Below are 27,323 nucleotides of genomic sequence, written 5' to 3'. Positions count from 1 at the left end.
AGACAAAGAAGACTACAGACCAGATGTAGGTAAAGGCAATTAGTATACGTGATAATCGACAGTCAACATGGACACAGTGGGCCAAAGGGCCTGCTTCTGTTCTGGAAGCTTCCATGATATGAAGAAGCATGACATAAAAGCATGTAGAAAAGTAGAATAAGTATTGGGAGCCTGGGTATTCAGAGGGACCAGAGGAACTTGTACATAAATCACAGGTTTGACATAGAATACTGCAAGCAATTAAAGGCAAACAGTGTTAGCCTTTTGTACAGTTTTAGGCTCTAGGTCCACCGAAGGATGTATTTGCCTTAAAGAGTAAGAAGCAGAGGTTGATTTCTTGGTACAGGGAGGATGGAGTTAGCTGTAGGGGTGTTGGGTACAGGAAACCCCTTACAGTGATGGTGAAACCTTCTACGTAAAGTTTGAACAAGTTTGCCCTGTGTTAGATAGACGTTAGAACAGGGGTTCACAACCTTTTTTATGCCATGAGCCAATGTTAAGCAAGTGATCTGTGGACCCGAGGTTGGGAACCCCTATGTTAGTAGAATAAGAGGTAATCTTATTTAGAGATATAAAATTCTAAAAGGTAGATGGTGTGATAATATGTTTCCTTGGTGGTTTGTCAGATGGTAACTCTCATTCATAGGCAGGAAGAATAGGTGATAATAAATGCTGCTCAATTAAACAATACAAGTTAAGGCAAGAAAAGTGCTGTGGAGGTAAAAGAACAGCCATGATTCTTTTAAAGTGCAGAACAGAAGCAATGGGCCAAATGTCCTACTTCTGTTCCTGCTTCTTACGTCGTAATAAAATTTAGAAGTCAACCAGCTACATTTTCATGAAAGGTTATCAGGAGATGTGGCTGCAGGCTAAGCAACTGCTTTGCTGAGCATCTGTGGCTTTCTGGAGCTCCCGGCTGCTGGCCATTTTAATTCAACCTCCCCCTCCATACCGACATGTCCGTCATCGGTCTCCGCCACTGCTAGTGTGAGAAGACAAACTAGAGGAATAGCTCCATATATTCTTCCTCTGTAGCATGAACACTGAATTTTACAATTTATTTATTTATTGAAATACAGCACAGAATAGGCCTTATCTGCCCTTTGAGCCACGCCACCCAGTAATCCCATGATTTAATTTTAGCCTAATCATGGGTGAATTTACAATGACCAATTAACCTACCAACCGGTATGTCTTTGAACTGTAGGAGGAAACTGGAGCACCCAGAGGAAACCCAGGTGATCACAGGGAGAGTGTACAAACTCCTTATAGGCAGCGGCAGGAATTGAACCCAGGACACTTGTACTGTAAAACGTTGTACTAACCATTATGATACCACACTGCCATACATTTCAGGTAAACTATTCCCACTCTGTCCCCTTTCTCTCTCCTTCTGATTTACCCAGTTCCTCTAAGAAGTTCTTGCTCCACCCCTTAGCTCTACTTCCTGTCTCTCTTTCAGTCTGTGAAGGAAATTGAACCAAAATGTCAATTACTAGATGCTGCCTGACCCACTGAGTTCCTCCAGCACCTTATGTGTTCCTCTAGAAATTTGCTGTCACCCATTTGCATGAAGTGCATGACACAAACTTTTGTGTGGTGTACTCCACCTTTAGAACTTGGTTGAAATTGTGAATATGGAATACAAAGAACACCTGCTGCTTTGATATGCATTTTGTGTTACTAAATACAGAGCAGTTTTACCACTTGAGCTAAATGTGCCTCAACAGGAACTTATGGATCAAGGATCTAGTAATCTATACAAAAATAACCAAAGAATGAGTTTAGTTCTGACTTAATTTTTCTGTTTAGAGCATGTATTTTCCCCATTTAGAACAAGCAGACAAAACATTTATTCTTTAATTTGATTCAAACAGGTACAAAAGATATTCGCTTATGCAACTATAGAATTAAATACAACAATGTACAAGCAGTCAACTATATACAAATACATGTTCAGTGGAAATAAAGAACTTGGAAAACAGCGAACACAGTGCCTTTTGAAAGTACAGACTGTGGCACACAAGCAGAAGATATCAGCTAATGGTGGCAATATCTATTCTAGTAGTCCTTTTTGAATTGAAATTATGCACAATGCAAAAATTCAAAATTAAGAATCCTAAGTGCAAGTGCAAATTGATTTTGTGCATCCATTTTACAAAATACAAATCCAAGCACAGCATCACTCATGCATATTAAGAGTACATCTGAACAAAGGAACATGAGCAGGCCATTGAGCACCTTACATTCAGTCAGATCACATTGGCAGTGTACCTGCCTTTGTCAGTATCCTTCAACACCACACTTAACAAAGCAAGCAATCCCAGCTTTGAACATTTCGATTGACTCAATTGTTAGATGGAATTTTCCAAATCTCAGCTGCTTTGTGTGAAAATATCCTTCCTGATTTAAACTCTCAATTGTCTAATGGGCAAGGATTTTTTTTTCTCCGATGGCAGAGCTTCCCTATTGCTATTAAACTCTGATTGCTTTAAATATTGCTATTAAACTTCCTTGATCAACTTAAATACCATCAAATTAAAACAATCCTCTATCCCTTCTAAATTGAAACTGTTGATACAACCTGCTCTCACAGTTGTGCTCTGGTATTATATGGGTGAATGAAGTGAGAAGTAACAGTTTACATAAAATGAACTAATAATCACTGCAGATTATCCATACCAGAGATAAAGGCAGATTACTGCTCATGTACCATATATCCAAGCTCTGCCAATGCACTCCATGCTTCAATCCCAACATTTCATTGAGCCACAATTTCGAAAAGGAGATAAAATATTCATATATATTTTACATAAAGTAAATTTTGTGGCAGGAAAGAATACACAATTGAAATATTGACCGGCAGTCATTATAAACATGACTTGTGTTTGGCATAATACTCATGCAGCATGGATATTTAAAACAAAAATTAGAAAAATGGTAAAACGGTATTGTATAGTCTTGTTTTGAGAAGAAACAGACGATGTCTTGTGCAATACACACAATGTACTGGAGGAGCTCAGCAAATCGGACAGCATTGATCAATGGGAATAAACAGTCGACGTTTTGGGCCGAGACCTTTCATCAGGACTCCTGATGAAGGTGAAGAAGAGTCTCAGCCCCAATGTTGACATTTTATTACCATCCATAGATGCTGCCTGACCTGCTGAGCTCCTCCAGCACACTGTGTGTATCGCTCTAGACTTCCAGCACCTGCAGTACCTCTTGAGTCAATGTCTTGTGTTGCAACCTTTCGTCAGAAGTATGGCTGGTTCTAATGAAGGGTCGTGGACCCAAAATATTAACAATTTCTCCTTCCACAGATGCTGTCTGGCCTGCTAAGTGTTTCTAGCATTTCTATTTTTGTTTCAGATTTACATCTGAAGTTCTTTGATTTTTTTAAACTGTATATAGTTCACACGTATCCTACAAGTTTTTGAAAGCCCCCACAAGTTCTCAACTCAGCAGTACCAGCAATAAAAATTTTGCTCAACCAAAATAAATTTCTTTATACTCTGTTGTTCTGTGCTGCATAATTAATTTGAGATACTCTTTCAAAGTAGGACTTTAATACCAAATACATCAATTTTCCCTCAAGTTCTGAGTAGCTAGAATCACCAGGGATGTGAATAGTACAGTGATTATGTTAATGCAAATAATTACTTGTAATTGGAATACCTGTATAAGAAATTGTGTTCAATTTAAAGAATCTGAAATAGAGAATATAACATTTTCATCAAATCTAGTTGTTTTACTAGTCTCATTTAGAAAAAAAGAAATGTGCTAACCACACCTACATTGACCAACATGGGGCTCCGGTCATCCCACCATGTTGAATTTCTCTTAAGTACCTTAACAAGTCAATAAGAATGAGTGCTCATTAGGAGCCTCTCAATTTATTGACACGAAAACATTTTGGGAAATCCCAAAGATGATATCCTAACCATTTCTGTTCTATGGCTGGATAATGAAGCTAGATACTGTATATTCAAATGACTCTTCCACAGATTTGATCTCTCTCTTAATGAAGAATCATGCATACTGCTCTATCCCACAAACAATGGTTAAAATTATTAGTTTACAATACAAATTTCCTAAGAAGTTATCTGAAATCCAATCATTTTCATGACATCACAAAATGTCTTAAGTCAACATATCAATCACACAAGTCTATACGTTTTATTCAATATTGGATCCCCAGCAGAACATTCGATAATTGGTAAATTCCAGTGAACATTAATTGGTTTGAGAGACCTACAAATAGATTATAGAAATACTTAAAAACTGTTCTAATATCAAGGATACATTTATATATATATTTCTATATACATATTGTATTTTTTGGCTTTTGATTTTAATTACCACTAGTGCTAACATTTCTGGAGACAACTTCTTCACTAGAAAAAGAATTAAAAACGGTATGTTAAACTTTACATTGAAACACATGAATCTCCTTGATGAGCAATGTAGATATTTATAAAGAGAAAAGCTGGGCCGAAAGAGTTCTATTAATTAATGCACCATTTTTTTTGTAATATTTTGATTAGACTTCCACTCGAAAGATAGCACTGGGTAAAAGGGGAACTGAAATGTGTGGCAAAATGCTTGTAGCTAATGTCAAAATGCTTTCTCAAGGGCACTGCTATTTGTTAATGTTCAAGGTCTTCAAATAGTACACAGAGTTGTTTGCCTAAGAAAAGTGATTGCAATCTCTTAAGACCCAATCACTCATCTAGTTAATTTATAGAACAAGGCAACTCTTAAATAAGAACACATGGGCAAAAGCATATCAACATCACTATTTTCAAATAATTCCTTTGGTTATTATCTTAGAACTATTAACTAGCTACTGCATATTGCCAGGTAATTAAATTCAGATTATAAAATTAAAACTAAAATAGTCATCAATCTTCTTGTATAAATATCATCACGAAGGAAGATTCTAGATGGCATCATATTTGCCATCCACATCGTAAAGCAGCATAGAACCTAAAGTTTTGTGTAAATTGAAATGGAGCACAGTATAAATAATGCAAGATGCTGGGAGTGATTTCAAAGCTGCATTCTAATCTACGAGCTCACTTAAGAGATGGGTTACTACTGTGTATCGATGACTACAGTTTTGATTCAAGGCTTACACTAATTACTGGATTATTGATGCTAAACAAAGTAGAGAGAAAGTGAATTTTTCAACCAGCAAACTTCAAACTTGACAGAATAAAAATAGTGTTAACATGGAATAACTGTCAATGCAGCTGGCATTTAAAAACCTGGATTATTAACAACTGAGTTCATTGGTATTGCATGAGTATCCCATCTTTGGTAAGATTCAGTCCTTAAAATCCAACAAAGGTTGTCACCACTGGGTGGTGTTGTTACACACAATTGTGCAGAACACATTGCTCCTCCTCCTCGAGCGCTGGGCATGGATTACCATTATTGGCTGGATTCAACCTGACGTAGCGAGTGCGGTGCTTAGTCCCCATCTCTGTGCATTTCCCCGTGCACAAGCCCCAGGAAGACCACGTGGAAACTTCACAATCCAGTGGCGTTTCTGTAAAGGAATATGCAATCAGTTGTGATTGTTTAATGCAATAAAAAAAAGTTGCAAGAGAAATTGCATTCTCAGAAGACATTGTTAAGTGAAATGAAAGCAGTATTGTTGTTTTAAAATTAATTATTGGTTAGTCAATTGATGAAATAGTAAAAATCAATTTCAATTACTCCTTGTCAACAATTGTTTTATATTCCTATAAAGGCCTTTCAAAATGATCTACCTCCCATAGCAGAATTTCATGAACAAAATAAGTGATGCTTACATGACTTATATTGGAAGTGTACCAGTTAAGAATTGTAGTATATGATTAACATTTAGTGCTAAGATTCCAGCAACCATCTTTTCCACAAGATTGTAATGTCTAATACTGGAGGGCATGCATGTAAGGTAAGCTGAAAGGAGATATGTGGGGCAAGCTTTTTGCTAATGCATACAGTATTCAATTTTCATGCCATCTTTAAATTTACTAATCATACTTCCTGCCAGGTTATTAGTATATGGAACAATATATATCACAAACAGCAAAGGTCCTGGCACTGATGCCTGCAGTACACCACCAGACTTATGTGATTTTTTTTTCCAAATTTTGTTCTGTAATATAAGAGGACTATCTTGTCAGGTTGGTTAACATTTGGTTTTATAGATCTTTCTTTTAAATTCAGTATTTGGGAAGTGTGCTTTGCTGACAAAACTAAAATTTATTGCCACCCTAATTGGGCTTGAGAAGGTGGTAGTGGCGAGCTACATTCTGGTACTGTTGGATCTCGTTATCAGATTGAGAGTTTCCAGAATTGTTATTTTGCCATGAGTAAGCCTCTATTTTACCATCTTGATTTCAAGGCCTAGGAGTAAGAAGCTGAGATCTGAAATAGGAACTAGTGGAACCTTTCGAATTATGATTCCACAAGCTTCACGATCACGGAATGGTACAGAGCGGGAACATGGCCTTCAGCCCACAATGTTGTACCAAACTAATTAAACTAGTAACTAACGAAATCTAATCCATTCTGCCTACACCCTGTCTATATCCATCCATTCTCTATACATTTATGTGCCAATCTAAGACCTTCTTAAACACCTCTATCAGATTTGCCTCTACTACCACCCTTGGCAGTGCTTTCCAGGCACCCATCACTGTCCCTTTAAAAAAGAACTTGCCCTGCACGTCTCCTTTGAACTTGCCCCAACTCACCTTAAGTGCATACCCTCCAGTATTGGACATTACAACCCTGGCAAAAAGGCTTGATGGGTGAGGTGGTCTTTTCTCCTTTCAAGTTTTCTTACATTAACAAAATATCTAGCTAAACTGGTGCTTTAATGTATTGAATTAATGGAAATAAACAGGAAAAACCATGACTTAATTGCACAGGAAACTAAAGCCGCAAAAGGAAAAGAAAAGATTAAGTAAATTCCAGCATGATCCAGCATGAAAGGAAGCCATTTGACTCTCTGCCTTTGTCAAACCTTTGAAAGAAGCATCTTAATTTTTCCCATTCTAGGCACATAATTTTGCTGGAGATTGAATAATGTGGACAAGGACAAAAATGTTATACGTATAGCAAAAGGTTTGAGGTCGATGCTGGGGTCAATCTCATGCTATGCAGATAGCAAATCAGCAGATAATAATTTCCCACTTAAATTTGCATTAAGAGCTTTATGTAACACACCTGACACAGAGTCATCTATTTCATTTCCTATGGGAAAAAGATTGGATTGAACTGTAGAAATCCCAATTAACTGGCTATCCTTCAGCCTAGTCAGTGTTACTCTTGCAATTGCAGGCAGTTGCTTCAGTCTAGGATAGAAGAATGAGTTTGCAGGATGACTTGGTGAACTTGACGTTATCTACATGATAGAAGCACATTAAACAGTCAAGTATAAAAGTACTGGCAACAAGACATTTGTATCTCAATCACTAAAATGTTAGCTTGAAATAGATATGTATAATTAGTTTCTGAAACCATGGAGATTTTGTAAATTATATTATTCTGTCATGTTCTTGTATGAAAATACAAAGAAACATTGGATGTCAGGTAATTATAACATAACAAATCATACATTACTAGTGTACAAATCAGAGAACTTGTGATCCTAAAAGCTAGTATCTTCTCTCATTTAATGCAAGTTAATACTTGTTAATACTTACAAGTTAATAAAAAACTGTATTGCAATAGAAATTGACAAACGTAAAATAGTAAGTGCAAACTAAAGTAAGACCTTCTTTACTTTGGATAAAAGCTCTGCCCTTAACCCCTAGATACGGATGGTGCCTTCCAGACTATGATATTGAACTTATAGGTATATAGGTCTGCACAGATACGAAAAATCAAAAAAAAAAGACATTGAAATTGAGATAGAAACAGAAAATGCTGATGAGGGGTCTCAGCCCTAAATATCACCTGTTTATTCCTTTCCATAGACGCTGCCTGACCTGCTGGGTTCTGCCAGCATTTTATGGGTTTCCAGCATCTGCAGATTGTGTTTATGCTGGAAACAGTAACAGGTTAGGTCACACGTGTAGAAAGAGAAACAGTTAATACTTTGGTTCTGAGGCTTTAAGTTTTGACTTAGTCGCTCCTTATACTGCCCTTGTGGAGTGTTTTCAGCATTTTCTGTATAATATCCTTCAGGTGTACTCTGACTTACATTTCCTGGACGTGCTGTCCTATAGAACAGTACAGTCACACAAGCAAGGAGAGTGCCACTCACATCCACTGAATTCCAGTTCCTCTACTCTGCCTTTACTTACACACCATCCACAATGATATGACCACAGATGCATAACAGTCGACCTCAAAGGTGTCAACAACACACGTGGCACTCTGTGGCCAACCTGGACCACTTTAAATACCATAGGAACTAATTTCGAGAGACAGATCTGGAATATTCATCATTTGTACAAGAGATTCTAGATCAGGGCTTCCCAACATTTTTATGTCATGTATTCCTACCATTAACCAAGGGTTCTGTTAGGAGGTTAGGAATCCATAAGACATAGGATCAGAATTAGGCCATCTGGCCCATTGAGTCTGCTCCGCCATTCAATCATGGCTGATCCTTTTATCCTCCTCCTTAACCCCAGTTCCTGGCCTTCTCCCTGTAACCTTTGATGCCATGTCCAATCAAGAACCTATCAATCTCTGCCTTAACAACCTGGCCTCCACAGCTGCATGTGGCAACAAATTCAACAAATTCACCACCCTTTGGCTAAAGAAATTTCTCCGCATCTCTGTTTTGAAAGGGCGCCCCTCTATCCTGAGGCTGTGCCCTCTTGTCCTAGACTCTCCCACCATGGGAAACATCCTTTCCACATCTATTCTGTCTAGGCCTTTCAACATTCAAAAGGTTTCAATGAGATCCTTCCCTCATCCTTCTGAATTCCAGCAAGTACAGACCTAGAGCCATCCTACATTCCTCGTATGATAACCCTTTCATTCCTGGAACCATCCTTGTGAACCTTCTCTGGATCCTCTCCATGCCAGCACATCTTTTCTAAGCTGAGGGGCCCAAAACTGTTCACAATACTCAAGGTAAGGCCTCACCAGTGCCTTATAAACACTCAGCATCACATCCTAGCTCTTGTATTCTAGACCTCTTGAAATGAATGCTAACATGGTCGTGGTACATATTGGTACCAATGATATAGGTAGGAAAAGGGAAGAGGTCCTGAAAACAGACTACAGGGAGTTAGGAAAGAAGTTGAGAAGCAGGACCACAAAGGTAGTAATCTCGGGATTACTGCCTGTGCCATGTGACAGTGAGTGTAGGATAAATGTGTGTCTGAGGGATTGGAGCAGGGGGCAGGGATTCAGATTTCTGGATCATTGGGACCTCTTTTGGGGCAGGTGTGACCTGTACAAAAAGGACGGGTTGCACTTGAATACCGGGGGACCAATATCCTGGCAGGGAGGTTTGCTAAAGCTACTGGGGAGAGTTTAAACTAGAATTGTTGGGGGGTGGGAACTGAACTGAAGAGACTGGGAAAGAGGCGGTTGGCTCACAAATAGAGAAAGCTTGGAGACAGTGTGTGAGGGAGGATAGGCAGGTGATAGAGAAGGGATGCACTCAGACCGATGGTTTGAGATGTGTCTATTTTAACGCAAGGAGTATTGTGAACAAAGCGGATGAGTGTAGAGCGTGGATCAGTACTTGGAGATATGATGTGGTAGCCATTACAGAGACTTGGATGGCTCAGGGACAGGAATGGTTACTTCAAGTGCCAGGTTTTAGATGTTTCAGAAAGGACAGGGAGGGAGGCAAAAGAGGTGGGGCCGTGGCACTGTTGATCAGAGATAGTGCACGGCTGCAGAAAAGGTGGACATCATGGAGGGATTGTCTACAGAGTCTCTGTGAGTGGAGGTTAGGAACAGGAAGGGGTCAATAACTCTACTGGGTGTTTTTTATAGGCCGCCCAATAGTAACAGGGACATCGAGGAGCAGATAGAGAAACAGATCCTGGAAAGATGTAATAACAACAGAGTTGTCGTGGTGGGAGATTTTTATTTCCCAAATATCGATTGGCATCTCCCTTGAGCAAGGGGTTTAGATGGGGTGGAGTTTGTTAGGTGTGTTCAGGAAGGTTTCTTGACACAATATGTAGATAAGCCTACAAGAGGAGAGACTGTACTTGATTTGGTATTGGGAAATGAACCTGGTCAGGTGTCAGATCTCTCAGTGGGAGAGCATTTTGAAGATAGTGATCATAATTCTATCTCTTTTACAATAGCATTGGAGAGAGATAGGAACAGACAAGTTAGATAAGTATTTAATTGGAGTAAGGGGAGTTATGAGGAACTTGGAAACTTAAATTGGGAACAGATTTTCTCAGGGAAAGGTACGGAAGAAATGTGGCAAATGTTCAGGAGATATTTGTGTGGAGTTCTGGCTAGGTACATTCCAATGAGACAGGGAAGTTATGGTATGGTACAGGAACCATGGTGTACAAAGGCTATAGTAAATCTAGTCAAGAAGAATAGAAAAGCTTACGGAAGGTTCAGAGAGCTAGGTAATATCAGAGATCTAGAAGATTATAAGGCTAACAAGAAGGAGCTTAAGAAGGAAATTAGGAAAGCCAGAAGGGGCCATGAGAAGGCCTTGGTGGGCAGAATTAGGGAAAACCCCAAAGCATTCTACAAGTATGTGAAGAGCAAGAGGATAAGACATGAAAGAGTAGGACCGATCAAGTGTGACAGTGGGAAAGTGTGTATGGAACCGGAGGAAATAGCAGAGGTACTTAATAAATAATTTACTTCAGTATTCACTGCGGGAAAGGATCTTGGTGACTGTAGTGATGACTTGCAGCGGACTGAAAAGCTTGAGCATGCAGATATTAAGAAAGAGGATGTGCTGGAGCTTTTGGAAAGCATCAAGTTGGATTAAGTCGCCGGGACTAGATGAGATGTTGTCGTTTGAAGTTAAATTGGACAGCTGTATGGACAGGAAAGGAATGGAGGGTTATGGGCTGAGTGCAAGTCGGTGGGACTAGGTAAGAGTAAGAGTTCGGCATGGACTAGGAGGGCCGAGATGGCCTGTTTCCGTGCTGTAATTGTTATATGGTTATATGAGATGTACCCCAGGCTACTGTGGGAGGTGAGGGAGGAGATTGCTGAGCCTCTGGCAATGATCTTTGCATCATCAATGGGGATGGGAGAGGTTCCAGAGGATTGGAGGGTTGCGGATGTTGTTCCCTTATTCAAGAAAGGGAGTAGAGATAGCCAAAGAAATTATAGACCAGTGAGTCTTACCTCAGTGGTTGGTGAGTTGATGGAGAAGATACCGAGAGGCAGGATTTATGAACATTTGGAGAGGTATAATACGATTAGGAATAGTCAGCATGGCTTTGTCAAGGGCAGATTGTGCCTTACGAGCCTGATTGAATTTTTTGAGGATGTGACTAAACACATTGATGAAGGAAGAGCAGTAGAAGTAGAGTATATGGATTTCAGCAAGGCATTTGATAAGGTACCCCATGCAAGGCTTATTGAAAAAGTAAGGAGGCATGGGATCCAAGGGGACATTGCTTTGTGGATCCAGAACTGGCTTGCCCACAGAAGGCAAAGAGTGGTTGTAGATGGGTCATATTCTGCATGGAGGTTGGTGACCAGTGGTGTGCCTCAGGGATCTGTTCTGGGACCATTACTCTTCGTGATTTTTATAAATGACCTGGATGAGAAAGTGAAGGGATGGGTTAGTAAGTTTGCTGATGACATTAAGGTTGGGGGTGTTGTGGGTTGTGTGGAGGGCTGTCAGAGGTTACAGCAGGACATTGATAGGATGCAAAACTGCGCTGAGAAGTGGTAGGTGGAGTTCAACGCAGATAAGTGTGAAGTGGTTCATTTTGGTAGATCAAATATGGCAGAATATAGTATTAATGGTAAGACTCTTGACAGTGTGGAGGATCAGAGGGATCTTGGGGTCTGAGTCCATAGGACACTCAAAGCAGCTGCGCAGGTTGACTCTGTGGTTAAGAAGGCATACGGTGTATTGGCCTTCATCAATCGTGGAATTGAATTTAGGAGCCAAGAGGTAATGTTGCAGCTATATGGGACCCTGGTCAGACTCCACTTGGAGTACTGTACTCAGTTCTGGTTGCCTCACTACAGGAAGGATGTGGAAACCATAGGAAGGGTGCAGAGGAGATTTACAAGGATGTTGCTGGATTGGGGAGCATACCTTATGAGAACAGGTTGAGTGAACTCGGCTTTTTCTCCTTGGAGCAACGGAGATTGAGAGGTGATCTGATAGAGGTGTATAAGATGATGAGAGGTATTGATCGTGTGGATAGTCAGAGGCTTTTTGCCAGCCTGAAATGGCTGCCACAAGAGGGCACAGATTTAAGGTGCTCAGGAGTAGGTACAGAGGAGATGTCAGGGATAGGTTTTTTTTCTTTTTTTAAACAAATGCAGAGAGTGGTGAGTACAGGGACATGTTCAGCACAACTTTGTGGGCTGACGGGCCTGTATTGTGCTGTAGGTTTTCTATGTTTCTATGGCATTTGCCTTCCTTACCACCGACTCAACCTGCAAGTTAACCTTTAAGGTGTTCTGCATAAGGACTCCCAAGTCCCTTTGCATCTCAGATTTTTGGATTTACTCCCCATTTAGAAAATATTCCGCACATTTATTTCTACTACCAAAGTGCATGACCATGCATTTTCCAACATTGTATTTCATTTGCCACTTCCTTGCCACGTTCTCCTAATCTGTCCAAGTCCTTCTGCATCAACACTACCTGCTCCCCCACCAATCTTCGTATCATCTGCAAACTTGGCAACAAAGCCATCTATTCCATCATCTAAATCATTTATATACAGCATAAAAAGAAGTGGTCCCAACACCGACCCCTGTGGAACACCACCAGTCACTGGTAGCCAACCAGAAAAGGATCCTTTTATTCCCATTCACTGCCTCCTACCAATCAGCCAGTGTTGTAATCATGTTAGTAACATTACTGTAATACCGTGGGCTCTCAATTTTGTAAGCACCCTTGTCAAAGGCCTTCTGAAACTCCAAATATACAACATCCACTGCATCCCCTTTATCTAACCTACTTGTAATCTCCTCAGAATTCCAACAGGTTCATCAGGCAGGATTTTCCCTGAAGGAAACCATACTGACTTTGTATTATCTTGTCCTGTGTCACTAAGCACTCCATCACCTCATCCTTAACAATTGATTCCAACATCTTCCCAACCACTGAGGTCAGGCTTATTGGTCTTTAATTTCCTTTCTGCTGCCTTCCTCCTTTCTTAAAGAGTGGAGTGACATTTGCAATTTTCCAGTCCTCTGGCACCATGCCAGAGTCCAATGATCATTGGAAGATCATTCCTAATGCCACCACAATCTCCAACGCTACCTCTTTCAGAATCCTAGGATGCAGTTCATCTGGTCCGGGTGACATGTACCTTTAGGTCTTTTAGGTTTTTTTTGAGCACCTTCTCTCTTGTAATAGTAATTGCACCCACTTCTCTTCCTTCACATACTACAACATCAGGCACACTGCTAGTGTCCTCCACAGTGAAGACTGATGCAAAATACTCAATTAGTTCATCAGCCATCTCCTTGCCCCCATTATTATTTCTCCTGCCTCATTTCCAGCAGTTGTATATCCACTCTCATTACTCTTTTATTTTTAACATACTTGAAAAAACTTTTACTATCCACTTTGATATTATTTGCAAGCTTGCTTTCATATTTCATTTTTTCCTTTCTAATGATTTTTAGTTGCTTTCTGTAGGTTTTTAAAAACTGCCCAATTCTCTATCTTCCCACTATTTTTTTGCTTTGTTATATGCCCTTTCTTTTGCTTTTACAATGCCTTTGACTTCCCTTGACAGCCACGTTTGTACTATTTTACGATTTAAGTATTTCTTCATTTTTGGAATACATATGTCCTGCACCTTCCTCATTTTTCCCAGAAAGACATGCCATTGCTGCTCTGCTGACATCCCTGCCAGCATCTCCTTCCAATTTACTTTGGCCAACTCCTCTCTCATACCGCTGTAATTTCCCTTACTCCACTGAACTACTGCTACATCAGACTTTACTTTCTCCCTATCAAATTTCAACTTGAACTTAATCATATTGTGAGCACTAGTTTTTAAGGGTCCTTTTACCCTAAGCTCCCTAATCGCCTCCGGTTCATTACATAACACCCAGTCCAGTATTGCTAAACCCTTCGTAGGCTCAACGACAAACTGCTCTAACAAGCTATCTCTTAGGCACTCAACAAACTCACTGTCTTGAGATCCATTACCAGACATCCCACCCTGCAAAAACTCATTTCAGGGAGGTAGCACCCCCGCCCCCGACAACCCCATATACCACCCCCCACCCCACCCCACCCCCCACAGTCAACCTCCAAGGGTGTATGTAATACTTTGTTTAGTGATTTTGTCTAATCTGTAAAACAAGTTGGGTATATGCAGAAAATGTGACATTAAATTATGTACTTATATTATATTATCATGTTTATTCTATTACAACTTTAAGCAAGTCTACAAGGAGTTTGGCATCACGTAGGACATCAATAGAGTAGCTCCTTAGCAGCTAGCCAGCTAGTTTAATAACATTAGCTATGCTAATGAATGAATGACACCTGTTAAACTCACCTCAACATGTCTTTTATATGTTAACCCACCATGGGTTGCAAACAGTGCAGCGAGCAACACTGTCATTATTTTTGAGGTCGACTGTAAAGCCCGCCCACAGAGAAAACTGATAGGTCTACTTAGCACGAAGAGAGACCAATCAGGATGCTCGCCCTCCCTCTCACTCTCGGTCTCCCTCTCAAAAAAAAATCGATTTCCGGGATATTGTATATTATTTCCGGGAGTTAGGGAGCCGCTATCAATATGCGGGAGACTCCCAGAACTTCCGGGAGAGGTGGGATGTCTGCATTACCAACCTGATTTTCCCCAATCGACCTGCATGTTAAAATCTCCCACCACTACCATAACATTGCCCCTTTGACTTGCCTTTTCTATTTCCTGTTGTAACCTGTGGTCCACCTCCCAGCCACTGTTTGGAGGCCTGTATATAACTGCCATCAACATCCTTTTACCTTTGCAGTTTCTTAACTCAACCCACAAGGATTCATCTTCCGACCTATGTCACATCTTTCAACTGATTTGATGTCATTCTTTACCAGTAGAGCCACAACACCCCCTCTGCCTACCTTCCTATCCCTCCGATAACGTGTAACCTTGGACCTTCAGCCCGGAACTACAATCATCCTCCAGCCATGATTCAGTGATGGCCACAACATCATACCTGGCAATCTGTAATATTATAATAAGATCATCTACCTTATTTCTTAAACTACATACATTTAGATACAACACCTTGAGTACCGTATTTGCTATCCTTCCTGATTCTGCGTCCCTAATGTTTTGATACTCAGCCTGTTGGCTGCAACTAAGTCCCATCACCTGCCTGCCCTTCCTGACAGTCTGACTGCAAGCTACCTTTACTTTTTTTTAACCATCTGTCCTATCCTGAGTCCCATCACTCCAGTTCCCATTCCCTTGCCAAATTAGTTTAAACCCTCCCCAACAGCTCTAACAAACCTGCCCACGAGAATATTGGTTCCCCTCGGGTTCAGGTGCAACACGTCACTTTTGAACAGATCATACCTCCCCCAGAAGAGATCCCAATAATCCAAGAACCAGAAGCCCTGCCCTCTGCACCAGCTTCTCAGCCACACATTTATCTGCCAAATCATCCTGTTTCTACCCTCACTGGTATGTGGCACAGGTAGCAATCCAGAAATTACTACCCTGGAGGTCCTGCTTCTCAGCTTTCTACCTAGCTCTCTAAATTCTCTTTTCAGGACCTCATTGCTTTTCCTTCCTATGTCATTGGTACCAGTATATGCCAATATATATCTGGTTGCTCCCCCTCCCTCTCCAAAATGTTGTGGACACGATCTGAGACATTCCTGACCCTGGCACCTGGGAGGCAACGGGGGTGCTCTGTTCTGACCGCCTATTTCCATTTCTCCTGACAGTCACACAGCTACTCGCCTGTTCTAGATCTTCACAGCCTGAGAAAAAAAAATTAACATTTTGACCACAAAACTACAGATAGCATACTGGTAGGTTCTCCATTTTAATGCCTGCACTTTGCATGGATATTTTCCATTATATTGTTACCTCAGTGATTGTCTCTTGGGGAATAGTTGCAAAATTTGGAGATGAGAAAGTGAAGCCACTGTCTGTTCCAGCATCATAGGGATACAGATTTATAAGGACTTGCTCCTTCCAAGTATCTCCTTCACACAAATTCAGACTGTCACTGCCCACAAACCAGTCCGGGCTTGGCACAATGCGAGCAATGAAGGACAGCTGGAAATAAGCACAAGGGACATGGTTAATTCGAATTCTTCAGCAGGCTCCCTTGCATCCATTAAGATAGGTAAAAAAAATTGGATGAAAACCTTGTGTGTGTGCCAGCAATTTCTGTTTCATTTTATAGACTTTGCAGATGTTTTCCCCATTCAGTTTCAAATGCAAACTGGGCTGATATTGGTGTTGGAGAGATACACAATTCACAAAGAAATGCCAACAGCCAAGCAGTAATGTGCGAAGGTGTGGATTTGTGTGGACATACCAGCTCCATTCTCCTGTAGTGGGTATTGAGCAGATACTGCATCTGCCATTTGCCTAGAGTAGGCTTGCTGTGTGTTGAAGTTCGGGAGATGCAGGCTCTGCCCCTGTACTGAAATGGACTTGGAGTGTATTAATGCCAGAGATGGCTATCTCATGCAAAGCCACTAAAAAGGAGAAAAGAGTGCTTGCTACCATCTTATTGTCTTTTCTTAGGGGGGAGGTTTGAGAGTAATGGGTGATCTCAGAGGACAGTGCTCAGGCAGCTGAATATATGGCCAGCAACTGTGGAAGGATAAAACACTTAAGTGGCCTAAAACACCCTGGACAGCACTGGTTTCAGGGTCATTGCAGAACTAAGCAGATGAGACCATGAGCGGTTTTGAACATGGGTAGAATGTTAAAGCCACGCCACTGTTTAACTAGAAACCAATGCAGATACAGACAAGATGGGCAAACTGATGTGCTTACAAATTACAGCACCAGCAAAGATTTTAAGAGAGCAAAGAGTATTGAATTGACAGAAGATTACAAGGGGGCATCCAGGAATATCTTAGAACTCTCAAATTGAGAATAAAGGTTTCAGCAGCAGCTAATTTCAGGTAAAACATAGCAGCGATGACAGAGCTTACAGTGCTTGGTTTTAATATTGGTTTGTACACTCTGTGACCACTTTATTAAGCACACCTGCTCATTAATGAAAATATCTAATCAGCCAATCATTTGGCAGCAACTCAATGGATAAAAACATGCAGACGTGGTCAAGAAGTTCAGTTGTCATTCAGAGCAAACGTCAGAATGGGGAAGAAATGTAATCTAGGTGACTTTAAACCATGGAATGAATGCTGGTAGTCTGAGTATCTCAGAAACTATAAATCTTCTGGGATTTTCATGCACAACTAGAGTTTACAGATGATGGTGGGAAAAGCACCCAGTGAGTAGCAGCTCCATGAGTGAAAATGCCTCGTAAATGAGAGAGGTCAGAGGAGAATGGCCAGACCGGTTCAAGTTGACAGGAAGATAGATAGATATACTTTATTAATCCCGAGGGAAATTTGGTTTCGAAGGTGATAATAACTCAAGTTACCACATGTTACGACAATAGTGTGCAGACGAGCATCTCTGAACACACATCAAACCTTGAAGCGGATGGGCTAAGGCAGCAGAAAACCACAATCATACATTCAGTGGCCACTTTATTAGCTATAGGAGGTACCCAGTGAAGTAGCCACTGAATGTATATATGAACCAAAGTTCATGTGTAACAGAAAAGGCATGAAACATCCAGTTCAGCTCTGGGCAGTTGTGATAGAATAGGATAAGATGGAGGCTTGGGAGATATTCCAGGTTAAGTTATTAAACAATGTTTATTAAACAATGTTTATTAACACAGGAAGGTGAACACTTACAAGAGAATGCCTGGCATGCACCTCAAACTCAGTTGATGTCTGCTCCACACCGCTAGGTACAGCTGGTGCTGAGAAAACTCCGTAGACACTTTGGATTTTCTCGCCTGATGCTTCAACCTCTCTCATTAATGGCCAGGCCTCGCTTTTCTCCACAAACTCCCGCACTCCATTACTGGCATATTCGCCGAGCCGCCACATGTGGTAGTCGCTGCTGTGGGTGACCACTGCATAAAGAAGAGTCTCAATTTTATTCATTCAAAAACATAACACCAAAAAGCCAATGTCCAATTGCTGTTTCCAGAAAAAGAAATCTAAATAAGGAAGTCCCCATTACTACACCACAATCTACACTTAACAGAAGGCCATTCGACCTGCAAAGTCTTTACTGACTCTATTCAAAATCAGTCCAGTTATTCCATCTTCCCCAAAACCCTGTATAGTCCTTTCCCATCTCGAGCTGTTATGAACATGGCAATTAAATCTGACTCCATGATGCTCCCAGCAATGCAATCCAGATCCTTACCACTGACTGCTATGAACAACTTTCCTCATTAATTTTGATTAATTTGCTAATTTAGCTAGAGGGTGGTGAATCTATGGAATTAGCTGCCACGGGCAGCAGTGGAGGCCAAGTCATTGAGTGTATTTAAGGCAGAGATTGATAGGTATCTGAGCAGCCAGGGCATCAAAGGTTATGGTGAGAAGGCAGGAGAGTGGGACTAAATGGGAGAATGGATCAGCTCATGATAAAATGGTGGAGCAGACTCGATGGGCTAAATGGCTGACTTCTCCTTTGTCTTATGGTCTTATCACTCCATTCTTTGCCCCTTTTTCTTCATCTTCTTACCAATGGGAACAGTTTTAACCATATTGGTCGAGGACTGAATGTTGGCTGAGGGACTTGCTTTACATTTCCAAATAGTATCATTGATGCTTTTGCATTCATCCAATACCAGGCAGAAGCTCAACTTAACATCCAAAAGATGGTCCTCCAACTGTGCATAGCTCCCTTGGTATTGTAATTAATTGTTAGCTCAAATTTTGAGCTCCAGTCCTCAAGATACATAAATGCCAAAGTGCTACCTTCATGCCATTGCTAACCCTTAACAATTTTTCTATCAATAACATCTACAGCACAGAGATAATTTATCTTGAGGACAATAGGTCAATCAGTTTGGACCAAGATGAGGAGACACTTCTTCATGCAGAGAACAGCAAATATTCGGAATTATTTATCCCAAAGGCTGTGAATGCCTAGTTATTCAGCATTATGAGGAATATGGTGGTTCAGTAAAAAAGTGAACTTGAAGCACAGAATCAGCCAAATCTTACTGACAGATAGAACAGACTCAGCAGCCCCTGCTGCTGTGGTTTTTTATATAGTGTCAAAGTGACCCAATTTGCTGTCATACCAAACATTTCTTTCTTCCTCAAATTTTAATACCAAAATGACGGATTTTTTTCTTTGAATGGGTTCCATGGTTCTTCCTTGTTTCATAACTGTGGGGAAGACGAATCTCAGAGTTGTATACTGCATACATATTTTGATTAGAAATGTACAAGACCTGACTTTTGGAATTTTAAGTTTTGGGATAAGTTAATGAACTGAGATGCAGTAATACTGAAGCCACTTTTATAAACAAAAAGGAAGTCAATTCACCCACCATACATGGAATTAAAGGTTAAATTTGAATGTCCAAGCTCGGCTTCAGGCAGAGATAAGTAGAAAGTACAGAAAGGAAAGTGGAGATTTGGTGTGTCACCAAAGACATTTGCAAATTTCTATGGATGCAACATGGAGAACATTCGTACCGGCTGCATCACTGGCTGGTGTGTCTCTCCACTGCACGATCGAAATAAGCTGCAGAAAGTTGTGAACTCAGTCAGCTCCATCATGGGTACTAGCCTCCCCAGCATCCAGGACATCTTCAAGGAGCAATGCCTCAAAAGGGCAGCATCCATCATTCAGAACTCCCATCATCTAAGACATGCCCTCTTCTCATTGCCACAATCAGGGAGGAGGTACAAGAGCCTGAAGGCACACTCTCAACGATTCAAGAATAGGTTTTCCCCTCGGCCATCAGATTTCTGAATGGACATTGAAACCATGAACACTACCTCACTACTTTTTTTTCTCTTTTTGCACTAATTATTTAATTTAATTTTTTAAATATATTTCCTGTAGTTTAGAGCTTTAACTGTGTATTGCAATGTACTGCTGCCACATAACAACAAATTTCATGATATATGTCAGTGATACAAAACCTGATTCTAATTCTGTCAAACAGTCCATGTAGTCATGCAGACAGAGCGGAGATTCTTCACTGGAATTTCCACAGCCTGGTGCCAGAAGCTGTTTTTAACCTTCCTCTAAGACAACAGGGAGTTTATGGAAACTGTTCCATTGTATACCTTGAGTGCAGTTGAATTCATCACAGTGCCAAATGTTAGTTATTGCACTAACATTCCTCCTCCAAAAAATAAAATAAAACTTCATCCAGGATAATGGATACGCCTTGATGTGAAAAAAAACTACTTTAAACTGCAACCCACGCAAGGAATTTTTCAGAATTTCAGTATTGATCAAAGTGATAGTGCGCTAGGAATTAATTGGCAATACATTTTAGCTGGATAAGTATTCAACATACACAGTCCTTCATGTGAAGTCAGACTGATAGTTTCTGAAGTCTAATAGATCTTGGGAAAAGGAGGAAGCAAGTCACAGAGTGTTTACAGTATAGCACAGAAACAGCCCCTTCAGCCCACAATGCCTGTGCTGACCATGATGGCAAATGAAACTAATTTCATCCAATTCAAGATTTATCACCGGCATGGTTTCCTGACAATCCAAAGATTGAGTCTTGAAGGAGAGATGGTACTTATAGTAGGAGGAGAAGGAAACTAGACAGGATAAAACTACCTATCTAATATAATGGAATGGAAAACATTCTTGACCTTTTTCCCTGTAATCTGCCCATTGCACATGATAATATCAGTAGAAGTGACCATCACATAGTCCTTGTCTTGCCTTCACACTCTACTGTGTGTGGCAGTACCATGGTGCTAAATGGGATAGAATCATATCAGATCCTAAGTGCAATGTGGGACATCGCAGCAGTATTATATTCTAATACAACGTATAACTTCATGTACTAACACATTTGTCACAATCGATAACAGTAAGACAGAGATCCAACCCTCCTTCAATAAAGGCTTAACTAAATTAGTTTTCAATATGGTGAAGTTACAGAAAATGTACACTAAACAACGTGTAACAAACGGTTCTAATCAATCTCACAACCAACTGATCTGATCTAAACTTTCCAATTCTGCTGCATCCCATTCTGAAGAACAATGGATGATTGAACTACAGGCAGAAAGCAGAAACTCCAGGAATATTGACAGATGCAGATGTTGGAAATATGTTGAAAATAACAAAGTGCCAGCAATATCCAGGAGGTCATACAGCATTCCACAGAGTGAAAGAAAATCATTGGCCCGAAATGTTAACTTTAGTCTCTTTCTCTTTACAGGTGCTGCCTGACCTGCTGAGTATTTCCAGCACTTCCTAGTTTAACTTCATGAATATTCTACTTTAGGATCTTGGATTCTAACACACAAATGCAAATGTAATGCTAATGCGTACGCTGACATCTTCAGGGAGTGTTGCAATGCGGATGCCATTTTTGTTTTCCTCCAGAGTTCCCAGAAGTTAATTAAATGCAGTCTATGCTAAAGCAATAGATATAGTCAACCTATGACGCAACAACTTCCAGCTTTAGTGCTTCAGACCTGTGCTCCAAACTAGCCATGGTTCTCTATAACTGGATCTCGGACTTCTTGATAGAGAGACCTCAAACAGTCTGAGTTGGCAGCAACATCTCTAGCTCCATTACGTTGAGTACTGGCAACCGCCAGGATCTAGCAGTAGTTGTTGAGTCATCAGCAACAACAATGACTCAGCATACAGAGAGGAAGCAGGACAGCTTGTGGACGGGTGCGAACACAACAACTAAAGTCTCAATAAGGACAAGACTAAATAAATGATTGTTGACCAGGAAGATGCAGGCTGACCACTCCCTACTGCACATCCACAGCTCCTCTGTGGAGAGTATCAGGAGCACCTAATTTCTTGGAGTGCACATCACAGATAATCTCACCTGGCCCCTCAACACCACCTCTTTAGTCAAAAAAAAAATCACAGCAGCTCCTCCACTTCCTGAGGAGATTGAAGTGAGCAAGGCTCCCCGCTCCCATTCTAATCTCATTCAACTGGAGCACAACCGAGAGTGTCCTGACCAACTGTGTCACCATCTGCTATGGGAATTGCAAGGCATCTGACCACAGAACCCTGCAGTGGATTGTGAGAATTGCTGAGAGAATCTTCAGGGTTTCTTCCCCCCACCACCCCCATCCAGGCCATATACCAAAAGCACTGCATTCTCAGAACCCTCAACCTTGTCAAGTGCCTCTTCTATCTGTCCCACAATTTCTTTGACCTCCTACCATCAGGCAGAAGATAGCACAGTACAAGAACAAGATCTGTTCGGTTGGATAACAGCTTCTTCCCCCAGGCTGTCAGACTTCTGAACACCCTGCTACCACACAGTACACGTTATTTAAGACAGCAACAGTATTATACTGTGGTATATTTAACCATATGTCATATATGCACTTTATGTCAACTTGTGCATCTACAGAATAGTTTTTATTATCTGTTATTGCGTTACTATAATGTGCTCTATATTCTCCACTGTGTTACTCTATGTGATATATGAACTATGTTTTGCGCCTTGGTCCCAGGGGAACGTTGTTTCATTTAGCTGTATACATAAGTACAGTCAAATGACAATAAACTTGAACTTAATTGTCCCAATTAATTTATAGACATTTAATTAACAATGTGGACATTTACCTGGATGTGCAAAGTAGGAACAAAGTTAAAGACAAAGCAACACACACAAAATGCTGGAGGAACTCAGCAGGTCAGGCAGCATCTATGGAAAAAAGTACAGTCCACGTTTTGGGCCAAAACCCTTTGGCAGTTCTGTTTAAGGCCAAAGCCTGTTTAAGTGGAACCCATTCCACTATCCTGGATATTCACTCCTCCAGCACAAGGCGATGTGCCTTTAGTTCAGTGTATGCTATCCATAGGATACACTGCAGTAACACACCAAAGCTTCTTCCAAGTGACCTTACAAGTCCACAACTGCCACCATCTCAAACAGCTACAAACACTTGGGTAAGCTTCCAGCAACAGGTTCTTCCCCAGACTCTACTCTAAATATTTGGCTGATCTCTCATCATCATTGTCTGAATCCTGGAACTCCATAACCAACAGCAGCATGGGAATGCCTTTCCTGGGATTCAAGGTGGAGAGCCACCGTCTTCAGAAGAGATTAAGGACCCTCGCCATTCAGTACATGCCCTCTTTCGTGTTACCACTATCATGAAAAAAGTACTGGAGCCCGAAGACCCACACTCCAACATTTTAAGAACAACTTTTACCTTCTCTACCATCATTTCCGAACGGTCCATAAATACAACCCGGTTATTCGTCTTTCGCCCCGTTTATTTTTGAAACGTATGGTAATATAATTTATGCCTTACACAGTACTGCTGATGGGAAACAGTAATTTTCACTGCGTCATGCCCGTGATACTAAACCTGATTCTGAAAGTTACCGGGGGAAATGTTGTTGAAGGTAAAGGCCCCACCAGGGGGCAGCATCATTCAGAATTTCAATAGTACTGTACCGGGAAGAAGTAAATTTCTAACAGAAAAGAAAATCTCGTTTTCACCTTAAAACGAGTTGTTACAGGTAGAAGATCGTAAAGAGTCAGGTTAATTGATCATATTTCACAGTAGATAAGCTGGATCTTGATTTACTGTTATCAGTTTAGCTGAATTAAAACAAAGCCACGATGATTTTGCAGGGGCGCACACTCACCAATGAGCGGGGACCACTGCGCCGGAGGCCGGTAGAGCGGATATTGTTTGGGGAAGGCTGTGCGACTCCACTTGCCCGTGAAGACCAGGCTGTACTTGGCGCGGCCCCTCGCCGTACACAGAGGTTCTTCATCTAGGAGAAGACACCGCGCACAACCCAGTATCGCGACAAGGAGCGTGCCAAAAACTTTCCAAACTTTGCACATCGTCTCGTCGTAACTATCTCTGGGGGATATGTTTAAGTACTGCGGGAAACAAAAAGGGATCAACATGAATGCATTTTATCGACTGAAAGATTCACCTCATTGGATTTCGATAATAAGCAACATTTCAGTTCTCAAACGCTTAAATCAAGTTTGCATTTGGCAATTTTCTCAATATAATGTTGCATTTCTTCTTTCGGCTGGTATTAATTCAATGGCTTAACCACGAGGCAAATACAAAGAAGCGAAGAAGAAGAAAATATGTTATAGCAATGTATTAACATTTATTGTTCTTCGTAAATAGTGGAAAAGCAGAAAATGTAGGAAGGGCATGCGGCATCGATTAAATGCGCTGCTGCCTCGCCGCGCATTCTCTGCACAGCACCGTATACTCACTGAATGTTGAAGTTTAGTGGAGCCTGTTAACTGGCAGGGTTTGCAGGTGTTGAGTAGGATTGCGGCTGAACCTCTGCAGAAATCGACAGTAACAGCCTGGTATTTATGCTTCAACCGAACCCTCGTTAGTCAAACAATTATTGTAACCTTTCGACCCCACATTTGAGGGTGTGCGCACCGCATTGGCATGTAAAGATTTATTTATTTATTTATTTATTGTTTCTCTATAATATCTAAAACACCCTTGCTAGTGATAGGTTTAAATGTGAGGTTGTAAAACACAAATCACCCCTCAGTATTCCACCCCAGGGCAGTTTGTTACCGCCTTAAAGCTGACAAGTTCCTATTGTAACACGATTCCAGCAAACTGTCTCTGCCGTTTACGTAGCTTAACCAGTTCCACGGTTCTATTAGTTGAATGTTTTAGGGAGCAATGTGTACTTTTATTGTAAAATAAAACCAGCAACAATTATTGGATGCAATGTCTATCCCAAGAGATTGGAATAACGTTGTTCATTTGGGGTGCTGGGACGAATTTGTGAACTATATTGTTTGAGGATAGTTTTTTTTCAGCATCAGCTTTATGGCCGGATAACTTCCTCTAGGGCTATGAACATCGCTGGAAACCAGGATGAATCTATTGTAATAAGAGAAATGTTGACGCTGAGCAAGTATATAGGTTTACTGGTATTTATAGGAATATGATAAACTACGGTATTTCTATATCACCCACCCGACTCCCGTTTATAATGCTTTCATCCCCAATAATATGGAATAAGCAAACTGACGCTTTGGTGATTTTGGAGCTGTAATTGTCAGAAATGCGGAATCGATTGACTGCATACACATGCAGTTCGCGAAAGATCGTCTTGCTGTTTCGGGACCGGTATCTGTTCTTCATTCCATCCGGCAGTGTTTTTTAGACTGTGGGTGTCCAGCAAAGAGGCGGAGTCTACGCTTGACCGAACCTTTCAGAGGTTTTAAAGAATGGTGGGGGGGGGAATTGGTGGCGACAGGGAGCAGGAATCAGTTGAAAGGTGGTACGGGAGACTGCAGATGCTGGAATCTGTGGCAAAAGTTAATGTGCTGGAGGAACTCAGCGGGTCGAGCAGCATCTGTGGGGGTGAGAGAAGAGGAAATATCGACGTTACGGCTAGAAATCCTACATCAGGTCCCGGAACGACGACAATTCATTTCTCCCCACAGATGCTGCTTGACGCGCTGAGTTCCTCCAGCAGCAGACTGGAGTTCCTCGCAGCAGCAAATGAAAGTCATCGATCAACAACAATCAATCTCCCCCCGCTCGACCTACTAAGTGTCTCCAGTAATTTTACTTTGGTCTCAAAAGTCGTGGATTGTTTCTCCCTCTCCCACTGCCGAGAATGAGGTCCCGAAGCTAACCACAGAGCTTTTACTTTGGACGATAAATGCATAACGAGGCAATTAACCGCACGGCGAGAGAGAGTCTGCAATGTTACGGCCAGTGGCGCTCCCGCCGCATGAGGCTGGATGGTCACATCTCCATAGAACTTTAATTTATCCTATGTAAAGTTTCAGTGTGCGAGAAACACCCTGAAGGCTGTCTGACCTATAACCTGGTTGTAAATCTTTGCCTGTTTTCTGATTTCCCGAATTAACTTAAATCACGCGTCTGACCTTCTACCAAGTTCATAACGCTCCCCGGTTGAGTAGAACCCCTGCAAGCAAGCCACCGAGGCTCCTGACATAAAGTTGTTCTTTTAGTAAACAGCGTTTTGTTTACTCCACACGTTATGTATCATGTTCTCATGAGGCTCGCAAATAACCAAAGAAAAATATTTAAAGCTTACGTCCACGTGAGAAAGTGGTACCAATAATTTCAAAGCGATACGCACTTAGTGACCACTTCATAGGGTACATACTGGAGTGTATATTCCTGGTCTTCTGTTGCTGTAGTATAGCCCATTCTTTTCATGGTTCGCCTACTGTGCGTTCAGAGATGTTCTTCCGCACAATACTGTTGTATTGCGTGATTATTTGAGTTACTGTCGCCTTCCTGTCGAACCAGTCTGGTCATTCTTCTCTGACCTCTCTCATTAACAAGGTGTTTTTGCCCACATAACTGTCACTAGCTGGAATTTTTGTTGTTGTTTTTCTTACCATTCTCTGTAATCTCTAGAGACTTGTGTGCGAAAATCCCAGGATTTCAGATACTCAAACCACCCTATCTGACACCAACAATCATTCACAACACTCACAACATGCTGGAGGAACTCAGCAGGTCGGGCAGCATCCGTGGAAATGATGAGTCGACGTTTCGGGATGCTGCCCGACCTGCTGAGTTCCTCCAGCATGTTGTGAGTGTTGCTTTGACCCCAGCATCAGCCTCCGGGTCCAACATATTATTATCGGTAACTTCCGCCACCTCCAACGGGATCCCACCACTAAGCACATCTTTCCCTCCCCCCCCGCTTTCCGCAGGGATCGCTCCCTACACGACTCCCTTGTCCATTCGTCCCCCCATCCCTCCCCACTGATCTCCCTCCTGGCACTTATCCATGTAAGCGGAACAAGTGCTACACACGCCCTTACACTTCCTCCCTTACCACCATTCAGGGCCCCAAACAGTCCTTCCAGGTGAGGCGACACTTCACCTGTGAGTCGGCTGGGGTAATATACTGTGTCCGGTGCTCCCGATGTGGCCTTTTATATATTGGCGAGACCCG

At 41.4% G+C, this 27,323-nt stretch overlaps 1 protein-coding gene across 1 annotated transcript; it reads right to left on the bottom strand.

Moving 5' to 3' along the window:
• Positions 1-1,846: 1,846 nt before the first annotated feature.
• On the bottom strand, positions 1,847-25,201 carry spon2b (spondin 2b, extracellular matrix protein). The gene is made up of 6 exons (XM_072256630.1): positions 24,619-25,201; positions 24,021-24,264; positions 18,071-18,294; positions 16,209-16,400; positions 7,225-7,402; positions 1,847-5,554 (listed from the first exon to the last, which is right to left on the bottom strand). Exons 2-6 carry the CDS (start codon positions 24,223-24,225, stop codon positions 5,376-5,378), a joined length of 978 nt encoding a protein of 325 aa, XP_072112731.1. The 5' UTR covers positions 24,226-24,264; positions 24,619-25,201; the 3' UTR covers positions 1,847-5,375.
• Positions 25,202-27,323: the final 2,122 nt, after the last annotated feature.

The sequence above is a fragment of the Mobula birostris genome, chromosome 4, assembly GCF_030028105.1.
Source record: "Mobula birostris isolate sMobBir1 chromosome 4, sMobBir1.hap1, whole genome shotgun sequence".
NCBI classification, from domain to species: domain Eukaryota; kingdom Metazoa; phylum Chordata; class Chondrichthyes; order Myliobatiformes; family Myliobatidae; genus Mobula; species Mobula birostris.
The sequence above is the reverse complement of the archived record's forward strand: the minus strand, read 5'-3'. Positions and strand labels throughout refer to the sequence as shown.